This window comes from Ahaetulla prasina, chromosome 5 (assembly GCF_028640845.1).
Source record: "Ahaetulla prasina isolate Xishuangbanna chromosome 5, ASM2864084v1, whole genome shotgun sequence".
NCBI classification, from domain to species: Eukaryota; Metazoa; Chordata; class Lepidosauria; order Squamata; family Colubridae; genus Ahaetulla; species Ahaetulla prasina.
The window spans coordinates 99,297,221-99,309,709 of NC_080543.1; the positions used below are offsets into that span (position 1 = coordinate 99,297,221).

At 41.6% G+C, this 12,489-nt stretch overlaps 2 protein-coding genes across 2 annotated transcripts in view; one reads left to right on the forward strand and one right to left on the reverse strand.

Annotated features, from left to right (window-relative positions):
* The window catches only part of TGFBRAP1 (transforming growth factor beta receptor associated protein 1), a 33,964-nt gene extending 30,462 nt beyond the window's left edge, over positions 1 to 3,502 (reverse strand). The window contains exon 1 of the mRNA XM_058184544.1: positions 3,363 to 3,502. The gene's annotated coding sequence lies outside the window, so the exon portion shown is untranslated. The remainder of the gene's footprint in view (positions 1 to 3,362) is intronic.
* A 1,371-nt stretch (positions 3,503 to 4,873) lies between these two features.
* Positions 4,874 to 11,633, forward strand: C5H2orf49 (chromosome 5 C2orf49 homolog). Its single transcript, XM_058184552.1, has 4 exons — positions 4,874 to 5,050; positions 6,223 to 6,389; positions 8,432 to 8,795; positions 10,108 to 11,633. Exons 1-4 carry the CDS (start codon positions 4,886 to 4,888, stop codon positions 10,153 to 10,155), a joined length of 744 nt encoding a protein of 247 aa, XP_058040535.1. The 5' UTR covers positions 4,874 to 4,885; the 3' UTR covers positions 10,156 to 11,633.
* The last annotated feature ends 856 nt before the right edge of the window (positions 11,634 to 12,489 follow it).

Sequence of the window (12,489 nt, forward strand, 5' to 3'; positions counted from 1 at the left end):
ACCTCCGTCCGAGTCGAGTACGGCCCTCACAAGAAGACCCTGCCCATCACGATCGTCGAAGGAACTCTGCCCAGTCTGTTGGGACTAGACTGGTTTCGTGCCCTGGGCATGGGAGTGACTGGCATCTACAGAAGTGACTGCAATTTGAAAGACTTTCTCTTTAACGAGTTCGAAGATGTCTTCAAGGACTGCCTGGGCAAGTACAAGGGGACCCCTATTTCCTTCAACTTAGACCCCAGGTAGCCCCCATTAGGCTTAAGGCGAGGAGAGTCCTTTGCCCTAAAACCAAAATCGATAAGGAGCTGGACAAGCTCATAAATCAGGGATTTTGGTGCCAGTCGATCACGCAAAGTGGGAGACGCCAATCGTCACCCCATCAAATCGGACGGGTCAATTAGAATTTGCGCTGACTACAAGGCGACGCTTAACAAAGCCTTACAGAAAAGCGCACCGGTTCCGTGGTGCAACACTTATTGCACTCTTTGGGGCAAGGGCAAGTCTTTGCAAAGTTAGACTTGGCCCAAGCCTACCAACAACTGCCAGTAGACGCCCGCACAGCGAAGCCCAAACGATTGTGACGCACAGGGGGCATTCAAGTGCACCCGATTGCAATTTGGGGTTAGTGTGGCACCAGGGCTGTTCCAAAACCTGATGGAACGACTACTGCAAGGGCTCCCAGGGTAGTTCCTACTGATGATGTCCTAATTTCAGGGGAAAACATGGAGGAATTGGGGGAGCGGTTAAGAAAGGTCTTGAGCATTTTCCGGACAGCCGGATTAAAAGTCAAGACAAATAAATGTCAGATAGGGGTCGAATCGGTCGATTTCTTGGGCTACCGGATAGACAAGAAAGGAATTCACCCTACTGAGAGCAAAGTTAAGGCAATTAGGAAGGCTCCAGCGCCCAAAAACAAAGCAGAGCTGCAGGCATTCCTGGGATTGGTTAATTTTACGCGGTCTTTTAAAGAACAAAGCAACTGCTATGGAACCGCTGCATAGGCTCTTAGGAAAAATACTGTTTGGTCTTGGGGAAAGTCAGAAAATAGGGCTTTTGAAGCAGTAAAGAACCTGCTCTCAAGTGATAGCCTGCTCATCCAATATCACGACTCACTACCCCTAGTGCTGGTTTATGCGCCCCTTATGGGGTGGGGCTGTACTCAGCCATAGACTTCAAACGGCACAGAAGCCCCTATAGCGTTCTACTCTAGAACGATGTCCTCCCCAGAGAGGAACTACAGCCAATTAGACAAAGAAGCATTAGCCATTGTATCAGGGGTCAAAAAATTCCATGAGTATGTCTTTGGGCGGAATTTTGAAATCGTGACTGACCACAGACCGTTACTTGATCCCTGGCTGGCGACCGGCCAACGCCTGTGGCCCTTTCGCCACGTTTGACTCGATGGACTATATTTTTAGCCGCTTACTCATACAAGCTGCAGCATCGACCGGGAAAAGAAGTGGGGCATGCAGACGCATTGAGCCGATGCCCACTGCCAGGGGCGATCAAGACCCCACTCCGGGACACCCATCCTCCTTATTGACTCGTTGGACTCTGGCCCAGTCACATCAAAGGAGGTGGCTCGGGCATCATACCGGGACATTGTGTTAAGGACTGTACTCGGTTGGGTACAGAGAGGGTGGCCAGCGCCGGCTTAACGGTTCAAAGAATTTGTTAAGAAACGTGATGAGCTCTCGGCTCAAGGGGTGCCTGTTATGGGGTGATCGTGTAATAATTCCTGTTAAGTTAAGGGGCAAGGTATTGGACCTCCTCCACGAGGGTCACCCAGGCATCGTAAGGATGAAGGGGTTAGCTAGAAGCTATGTATGGTGGCCACTCATGGACGCAGAGATTGCTGAGAGGGTAGGGAAATGCCAAGCTTGCCAAGAGTCCAGACCGCTACCCCAACAGCCCCAGTCAGAGAATGGGAAAAGCCCCAAGGGCCTTGGTCAAGAATCCACATTGACTTTGCTGGCCCTTTCACGCCAAACGTTCCTAGTGGTGGTGGACGCATTTTCCAAATGGTTAGAGATCATACTTATGAAGTCCACCACAGCCGAAGCAGTAATCGCAACCCTGCGCCACCTATTCGCAACTCACGGGTTGCCGGACACTCTGGTGTCCGACAATGGGCCCCAATTCACGGCAGCCCAGTTTGAAGAGTACCTGGCAGAGGAAGGCATCCGACATGCCCTCTCTGCACCTTTCCACCCTGCGTCGAATGGCCTTGCAGGGCGTTCCGTCCGGGGCGCTAAGGAGGCATTGTCCAGGCTCAAGCCAGGTGGCTGGCAAACAAAATAGACTTTTCCTAGCCGTCCAGCACAGAACCCCAAGCACAGCCACTGGAAAAAGCCCAGCCGAATTGCTAATGGGACGGAAACTCCGGTGCCCACTTGACCGTTTGAACCCCCATTACACACCCGAGGGTTACAAGGGGGAGCTAGAAAAAACAAGGGAAATGAGCATAGGCGACCGGGTGTGGGCCCGAAACTATGGGGACGGCCCGAGTTGGGTCGCCGGACAAGTAACAAAAGTAACAGGGCCAAAATCGTACGTGGTAGAGCTACCAGACAACCGAGTGTGGCGGCGCCACATAGATCAGTTAAGGAAACGAATAACTGACCAAACCAAACCAACAGAGACAGGTAATGACCAATACCACTTTGAATCCACAGCTGACAATGACCCGGGGGAGGCGCAAGACTTAGCTGAGGTCCCAGAGTTCCAGCGACGCCATCAGGTCCCCGAGGGAAGCAGCAGGGAAAATTCCAAAATTAATCCAAGGCCGGATGGCCAAGAAAAAGAGTCGGCCAATAATCCAGAGCCCGATGGCCCAGAGAAAGAGCTGGGAGGAGAAAACAGCCCCTCCGACCAGCTCAAAACACCACCCAGAACTGAACCGCGCAGGTCAGAAAGAACTAGGAGACGCCCAGGTTATTTGCGTGACTACGTCGAAAAATAACATGTAAATAAATATGTAAATAAGACCAAGTGTTTTCTGGGAGGGGAGGAGTGTTATGTATTAACAGTTGTGCCTTTAAATATTTGAGCGGGAAATCAGCACGTTGCTGATTGGACGAAGCCTCCAGCAGAACTGTATAAAAGGAGAGGTTTTTCCCCCAGCCTGTTGCTGGGTTCACCCTATATTAAAGAGCTGTTGTCACTACCCTGGTCTCCAGCCTCGTTACTTCCCGAACTTAACAATGAGAATGCCACAAAATGTGCATCTCTCAACATTTCCCCTTCGTGTGTAACATGCAGGGGTGAAAAGACGGCTCCATCAAGTCTACTTTGGCTTTTTGATCGCCTTTATATAACTATTTTGGCAACAGGGACGATAGGTTTTGCCAGAAAAATTGAGTTACCTGCTCCTGGGATCTCCTAGCTTAGGGCTTCCTTCTCCAAGGGCTACGGAGGTCTTCTCCCGATCCGCTTCGCGAGATCTGCTGCCGTGATCAGGCGAGCGACTTGAACAAAATAACGTAGAATTCCAATATTTAGTTGCTGGCAAATAGCAAGATGCGGGGGTTATTCCCACGCTGCAGCGTGGGGCTGGGGAAAGGCTGCTTGCGAGCCGATATTTGCAGACCGTCAAAAAGAATTAAATTCTTCCCCTAAAAAGGAATCTTTACAACGAGAAGCTCAAAGTTGTAAACAGGAAGTCAAAATTCACTTTTTGCAATGGATTTTCAAATTTAGCGTGCTTGCCTGCCCGCGTACAAGCTTTGTAACTAAATGTGATGGACGTTATAGAGGAGTTTAGAGTGGTGGCAAAGAATCGTCTTTTCCGATTAGCCCATTGTACTGTATTAAAAGGAAGAAGCAGCAGCTCACGAAAACTTGTGCCTTTTAGGGGGCTATTCAGGAAAGGTGCTCCTGGTCCTCCGACCCAATACGACCGAGGAAAGAGCAAGGAAACGTTTGAACTACTCTGATCTTGGTTGAAGTTGGAAAACCGCTTTATAGAGTGCAGGTGTGGATGAAAATCTCAGTTTGGGTGTCATTTAAAACTTTTTAAATACTTTCCTATCAGGTTTGGACTACCTGCGGGGCGATCATAAATCATTTTCAGCCCAGCCACCGTTGTGTCACCAGCAAATAAAGCCGCCTGGGTCGATCCTGTCTGCCCCAGGGACTGATCTCTTTTCTTCAAAACGTAAAATCCTGCTGGGATTACAGTTATTATATTTCGCCGACCCCCTCCCGAAATGCACACATAATACAAGGAGACCCCTGAAACGAATTTTAGTTAGCACTGTTTTTCAAACTTGCAATTTTAATGTGTGTGGCCTTCAACACGTACTGGCTGAGGAATTCTGGGAGTTGAGGTCCACGCATTTTAAAGTTGCAAGTTCGAGAAACGCTGCTAATGAATAACAAGAGAACTTGGGAGGGACTTTGGAGGTCTTCTATGTAGGGGTCTCCAACCTTGGCAACTTTAAGCCTGGCGGACTTCAACTCCCAGAATTCCCCAGCCAGCAAAGCAAAGCAATGGCTGACTGGGGAATTCTGGGAGTTGAAGTCCACAAGTCTTAAAGGTCCCGAGTTTGGAGACCCCTGGGCTAGACATACCTAGTTCCTGCAAGCGTTCATCGTATGTTTTAGTCTCCACTAGCCCCGATTCATTTTAAAACTTAAACGAGTATTCATATAGGAAGTTCCAGTTTCATTTATTGGATCAAACACAGAAAGTAGGAAAGTGAAGAATTCTGCATTTTTCCTGGGATTTGCCTCAACCGCGGCTACGCTGAAAAACTCTCCTGTTTGTTCGTTCTTGGAAAACGGGAACCCGGAAACGAACACCTTCACTCACTCTACATTTTCCTACCTCAGCGGCGCTTCCTCCGAACGTCCCTCGTGACGTCACCGGAAGGAACCTTTCGAAAGAATGCTCAGGCGGCCAATCAGGATCGCGTTCGGAAAGATGGCGGCTTTTGGGGACCGTGGGCTCTCCGCAAAGGATGGCAGTGGCGACGCGGCGCGGGCGGACTCGGACCTCCTGTTGCACCCGGAGCTGCTCTCGCAGGAATTCTTACTCTTAACGCTGGAGCAGGTAGCGAGGAGGGGAAGGCAGGGCGGCGAGGAAGCACGGGCTAGACTCGGGGTTCCTAGGTAGCCACCTTCCAGGGTCTCTGCCGGGCATCTTTGGCTTTGCCACCGCCGTGGGGAAGGCGAGTGTCCCGCTTTAACACTCTCGCGACGTTCCTGCCCAGTCTGCAGACTGGTATTCTCCCTGATGTTGGTAGCAACCCAATAGAAGTTCGCTCCCTAAGTGTGGTGATCACACGCCCTGTATAAAGGGCAATCCTTTATTTCAGAATTATGTTAATTGCAAGAATTAAGAATTTAATTTTCTTGCTTTTTCTTGGGGTTTTCTTTGTAAAGCAATATTATTATATTCATGCAAAAGTGCACCTTGTCAGCAGTGAGAGGTAAAAGATGGAAAAGATCAGCTGGGAGCAATGGAGGGGCAGGGCAGTAAGAATGGCAGAATGGCAGGAGTAGAGGAGTACAGGGCCACAGGGATGGCAGAGAGCAGTGTGCCTGGGTGGTGGATGGAGAAGATAGGCAGGTGGGGAGAGAGGAAGCAAAGGTGAGAGCAGGGGCAAGAGAACCGGGACTATTGAAACTACCATTGTTAAGCGATACGATCAGGTGATGTTTTGTTTAATAACTGCATTGCTTACCAAAGGAAATGGTGGCCCCAATTAGGGCCCTTAAGCAAGGACTACCTGTATCTCCTTTGTTGTCAACATGATACCCAATCTTGCAAATCTATAACATGTAAATTCATCATGACACATAAGAGGTGTCTTTTGGGTTTCCTCCCCTCCATACTTTAACCAGCAGCATGGTGTGTTGAGAATAAGGAAATGTGTAGCTTCTCTTGTTTCATTTTTGTTCCATCTAGTAAAATTTACCACCTTTCTCCTAGAAGTATAATGTATATGGGTGGAATAATCAGAATTTTTATATTAGGGAGACCTTCCGTCATATTTGATAACCAGCTAGTATTATAGGCTCTTTCTGTTTTTGTAGGTCTGGAATAAAATGTACATTCTGTGTGACAAAAGAAACCCTGAACTGTACAAACATGCCAGCAAACCTTTGGCGATTTTCTGTCTGTTGTATTGTACAAAGTATATTGTTACACATAGTGTTTGTTTCAAGCATGTTATAAACTGTAATATTCATAACAAAATGATTTCTATTGTTTTTCATCAGAAGAATATCCCAGTAGAAGATGAGGTGAAAATCAGTAAAGATTGCCTTACTGACTTGTATATTCAACATGTCATACCATTGCCTCAGCGTGATTTGCCCAAAACCAGATGGGGGAAACTAATAGAAAAGCAAAGAAGTCAGCAAGTGTTGAAACATGGCACCCAAAGGTAAGTTTGCTTTGTTTATAGTACTTGGATTCTCTTCAGAATCTTTCAAAAGTCTGTGACATAACAGGAAACCAACTTATCTTGAATTAGACAATATTATTTCCTACATTTTAATTTGTTATTAGATTTTTGTCCTGCTTTCTTTATATGTAATTCAGGACAGTGACATACTTCATATTCCTGCCTCCTATTTTCCCCACAGTAACAATCCTGAGAGGTGGATTAGGCTGAGAGTGAGTGACTGCCCCAAAGTCACCAGCTGGCTTTCACTCCTAAAGGAGGCCTAGAAGTCACAATATCCTGCTTTCTAGGGCAGCATATTAAATCACTGTATAAATTTATTATTTGCATCCTCCCAAATTGTCTTTCAAGTAAGGAAACAATTGTAAATTGAAGTACATTAATAATTGATAACTAACAGCCCAGTTCTGCAGTCCTCATCAAAGGGCAGAAGAGGTAATTAATTACCCTGTAGGTCAGAGGGAGGAATGAGTCCAGTTGAGCAGGCCTCAGTGGGAGGAGGGGGTTTCACTTGGTTCTTGAGGCTCACTTTCCACAGGAGAGTTGGTGGTAATGCACCTGTACAGCTCTCAGCTAAACAACACTCTTTGATAGCTCTCTGTGGCTTCAAACTCTCTCACCTTTATCTGAGAAAAAGTCCATCAATTGAAGAAGGGAAACCTTGATTATCTTGACCTACTCTGTCAGATAAATAAAGCAACTATTTTGTTGTCTGTAATGGCAGCTTAATGTTACACATTATTATGAAAAGAAATCGGACGTCAACAGTCATAAATTAGCATTGAGATCAAGACAGGGTTAGCGTGGAACTGCTTTCATTTATCTGTATATAATATATTCAATGCATAACCCAAGTACCTAATTTCATAGTACAACCCAAGTACCTAACCAGAAAAAACAATTGCTACCAACCTTCCTTCCATTGAGGATCTGTATACTGCACAAGTCAAAAAGAGGGCTGTGAAAATATTTACAGACCCCTCGCATCCTGGATATAAACTGTTTCAACTGTTTCAAAACGACGCTATAGAGCACTGCATACCAGAACAACTAGACACAAGAACAGGTTTTTCCCAAACGCCATCACTCTGCTAAACAAATAATTCCCTGAACACTGTCAAACTATTTACTAAGTCTGCACTACTATTAAATCTTCTCATCGTTCCCATCACCCATCTCCTTCCACTTATGACTGTATAACTGTAACTTTGTTGCTTGTATCATTATGATTTATATTGATATTGATTGTTTCCTGATTGCTTATTTGTACCCTATGACTGTCATTAAGTGTTGTACCTTATGATTCTTGATGAATGTATCTTTTCTTTTATGTACACTGAAAGCATATGCACCAAGATAGATTCCTTGTGTGTCCATCACACTTGGCCATTTAAATACTATTCTAAAATTCTATTCATCATTTAAGTCAAAAAGAGGTATGCCACACATATTTATACTTCTTTAAGCAGCCTGCTGTTCCAGTTGTAGCACCTTATCTGGAATTGGTGGCACTAATGCAAATCATAATTAAAAAGAATTACCACCAACTGAAAGTAGATCAGTTCTGGAAAAGAATCTTGCCACATTTCTAAGCAAAAACATCAAAAGTGGTCAATGCTGAGACAAAGGATTTAACAAGGCTCTGGAATCTTAGTCCAAGATTATTGTCTATCTTTGATTTAATCTTTGGAGAACTTGTGTACAGATTTGGACTATTTCAGTTTGGTTTGTCCATTTCTTCCTTACGTTTCAAAATGATTAGTGTGTTCTTTATTCTTAGACTGGATTAATTGTGAAATAAATGCACATCTGACAGTACAAAAGCATTGCCATTTGAGATTAATTCCTCATCAGTTTGAATAGCTACAGTCCTGATTTAAGTATGCATATGGCTAAAAGTTATATTGGAATTGACTGAACTCTCTTCCAAATAGTTATTAAAATGGGATATTATTTAGAATACTCTAATAATTTTTGTTTCATATATATGATCAATTTTTATGTCACTTTTTCTTGTTCAGCATTATGGCAATGGAAAGTCTAAGAAAAAGGCCTCTCATTGTGTTTGATGGTAGCTCAACAAGTACGAGTATTAAAGTGAGGAAGACCGAGAACGGCGCTGCTGATGGTTTAAAGTTCCTTTCATCTGGAAGTACCAATGACACATGTAAAAGACTGCCTGTCCCTTCAAATTCCACATTGTGCATATCTGCTTCCACTTTCTCATTGGATGTTAAGAGGGAATCTAGGAATGATGAGGGTAAACAGAACAATATTGTAGTTAATATGTCACCTGGTCAAAAGCCATCAGCTTTAGAGCCTCTTACAGGAACTACTGTTATAAAATTTAAGAGAGCTGCTCCAAAAGAAGAATTGGATTCATCAGTAAGTATATCTATTATTTTATCAGGTCATTCTTGAATGATGTCTCAGTAAATATCTCCGTAGTTAGCAGCTGCCATTTTTAAAAACAGAATTCAAACTTGCACCAGCCTTTTCCTATCTTAATTTAGTTCAAGAAGACAGTAGACTTTTGTTCATTACTACCATATTGTTGTTGTGTTATCTTGATAAGAATGTTCTTATTGTTAAAAATAACCCTCAGTTGACACAAAGCAAGTAATATGCTTTGCCCCAAAAGTGCTTTACAAAAATCTGTATGAGATGTAAAGGTAATTATTTTAGAAATGGCACAAATTTCATTTGATTTTTTTTTTTTGGTGTTCTGAAAATGTTTTCTAGGAAAATAAGGGGTTTTTGGACACTGATACATACTGTATTATATATTCAGTATATATCCTGATATATCCTGAATATATAATAATCTGTATTCTCCCTCCCCATGTTCTAAATTCTCATTCTCCAGGATCTTAAAATATGTTAGATGTCAGGTGCTAGCAACTAGACCCATTTGTGGATAGGCCCAATATATTTTATTATTGGTTACCTGTGCAGATATAAATCTAAGGGTTTGATCTCAGATGTTTACTTAGAAAGTAAACATCTGAGATCAAACAGATATTTGATCAGATTTTAAGCGGGAATGACTCTTTACTCCCACTAGAGGGGCCCCTCTCTTTCAGCTGGTGGCTCTACCACATTGGCTTAAGGAGGTTTACAGAGAGACTGTAAAACCTCCTCTATAAACAGAGGTTTATAGAGGAGCTTTTATAGAGGAGAATGAGAAGGCTGCAGAGGAAAGGAGACATTAGTGTGCCAAGAGATCCCATTTCACGTCTTAAGTGGGTCCTCTTGTTCTAGAGCACCGGTGTCAAACTCGATCACGTCACGTGACATATCATGACTTTTTTGCCTTTGCGGAGCCAGGCTGCACGTGACGCATCTGACCCACGGGCCCCAATTTGACAGGCCTTCTAGAGAGACTGCAGCCTGTGCCCCTAACTCGCCACCCACACTTTTCATTGCAACATTGGACATTGTGGAAGATACAGATGAGTGCAGGAAGTAAGAGACAATAAATAGTAAAGTAATGATAAACGTCCTTTAATTAATTTGGGATACATACTAATATTTCCTTCATTATGTTCAGTCCAGACAAGAACTTAATATGTAATGGAAAACTGAAGTCCTTTTTAAAGATTTCAAAACACCTTCGTTTTAACCACTAGATGGAAACAGAAATTTCTGGTTGCTTTAACATGTCTCCTTAAATAATCTAATTCTTTTCTCCCTCCAGAAGCCTCCTGAATCAAAAAGGAAGATCCAGCATGTAACATGGCCATGAACCTACAAGAGTTAGAAATGCAAATGATGCTTAGTCTTCATTTCAGTACAGAAGAATTGTGCTAACCAGAGATGCAGATTGCAGTGGGTAGTTGCTTAGAACTTCATGGTATAAAGAAAGCACCATATGTTCACCATCGACCTGAGAGTATTTATCTTGCACTTTGAATTTATTCCCCATTTTAGAAGTTAATTTTGGAAGAACAAAATTGTTTTACCAGCCTTTCTTCTGCATTTTTAACTGTAGTCTATACATCAAGTCTTTGCATGATTTGATATAGAAAGTTTCTAACTATTCTGTTCAGTTGTACAATAGTATATTTTTTTAAACACATACCATATATTTAAATAGTATGGAAGACTGTTTCCTTATTCTGATTTTACTAAGATATTTGTGCATGATAGTTTCTGTTGAAAGGCCTAGAAAAATAATTTCTCATTTTTAGGTGCCAATATTATTTTTTGAGAAACTATTCTGGTCCTTTCCAATTTTCTTTAGGTGGAATCCTGAACTGTACACTGGTTTTGCTTCAAATTGAAGTTTTTGCTAAAATGGAAGATCAAATGGATTTCTCTTGTCTTTAGAGATACATAGTCAGAAGGCCCCCACCCTCAAGACTGTTTGTTGGAAAAAAAACAGTGTGAAGCAGAACTGCATTTTTATACAGTATGTGATTAGTGTTTTATACTAGCATTTTTAAGGAAAGCTTATTTAACTACAATTAAATAATGACTGACAAAATTGAGGAGGAAAGTAATGCTCTATTTATTTATGCAGCTAGAAAAGAGATGAACTTATTGGAAGTCTGCAGGGATGAAAGTTCTGTCTGTGAATAAATTCTTTGAAAATTTCTGTATTTTTTTCTTATATGAGGTAAAAAAAACATCCTGGGGTTTTAAAATATTAGAATCACATTTGTATGCACAATGTAGTTTTAGGTCATTAACAAAATTGTATTAGTTAAAGGCTCTGAAGAAGCTGGCAGCATCTTGGTGATACAGATAATTTAGTTTGAAAATCTTTAAATTTTAGCAGCTTCTTCACAACACAGCAGAAGTAAAGTGAGATATAATTGTTGTAAAATTGCTCATTGTATTGGGGAAGAAAAAAACCAATTGCCACACTGAGTACATTTAAGTTGTGTTGATATCAGTAAGGTAGATAAAAGACATATCACTTCTGAACATTTATAAGATTTAGCCCACAGTCTTGTATGCTACTGCTTCACAGTAAATTTTATTTACTTATGTTTAACTATTCACTCTTATGATTGCATTAACTGATATATAATTTCCATTGCCTCCATTGTGCCCCAAGACATCACAGAACACTTCAGAATATAAAGAATGGTGTATTAAAGTGTAGTTGAATTCGCTTCGTTTTCTACTTGAGTACTGTATACAATTTAATTTTGTGTTTTTGTATTTGAATTGCTGTCATTTTATTAGTTTATCTAAATTAAATTAATTTAAGTGTGATCTCTTGTGTAGATCATCTTTATGCTATAATTTTATCTTGTTATGCTGATTTAACGAGTTTTTTTGTATAATAGAATTAAACATCTATGCCAGCATTGGTGGATTAAGGTACACCTAATAGCATTGTTGCAACACTGGAAACATTTAAATAGTCTTTAGAAGTGGCATACAGTAGCTTTACTCTGTGCTGTAAACAGCTACATTGATTTTTTTAAATTTAGCACTTTTGATCATAGCTTGATTTTATTATCCTTTGAAATGCATCTTTGGTCAGTACACGTATAAGGGTTTGTAATTCATTTTTTAAAAAATCTAGGTGTGTTCTACCTTTTTAGGAATTGCAGTAGATATTCCAAATGAGCAACTGTAGATTGTAGAGTCAAGTAAAAAAGTAATTATGCTTACAAAGACCATAAAAGGTAAGTTCCTATATGGTCACCCAGTGTTCTTATTAAAAATAAAATAACACAATAATTGTATTCCTGTCATGAAGGTGATAGAAAGACATAGATTTTAGATTCCAAAGGTTTTGTTCACATGTCACTTTCAGTGAATCTGATGAGGCAGGCTTAAAGATAGCCTGAGGAAAGGGCAAGAGCTGATATAAAGATTTGAGTTATTAATATTTTCACATGTTTTTAAACACAGAAATAATTTCAAAACTGGCTGATCATTTTTGAGAAGCTTTTAGCATAGATTTGAGATGGTCAACCAAGTGGGATTGTTCAGTAAACAGTCCTTAAAAACAACAGGAACTAATTTTTTGTCATCTTAATTGAAGCCCAAACATATTGTTGGTAACTCCTGCTATGAAATAAATGTACTGTCCTAAAACTCAGCTATCAAGGGTCATACG

Coding starts and splice junctions, on each gene's coding strand:
- C5H2orf49 (XM_058184552.1), top strand. CDS start 4,886: ATGCTCAGGCGGCCAATCAGGATCGCGTTCGGAAAGATGGCGGCTTTT. Junction 5,051..6,222: donor TACTCTTAACGCTGGAGCAG/GTAGCGAGGAGG, acceptor GTTTTTCATCAG/AAGAATATCCCAGTAGAAGA. Junction 8,796..10,107: donor AAGAAGAATTGGATTCATCA/GTAAGTATATCT, acceptor TTCTCCCTCCAG/AAGCCTCCTGAATCAAAAAG.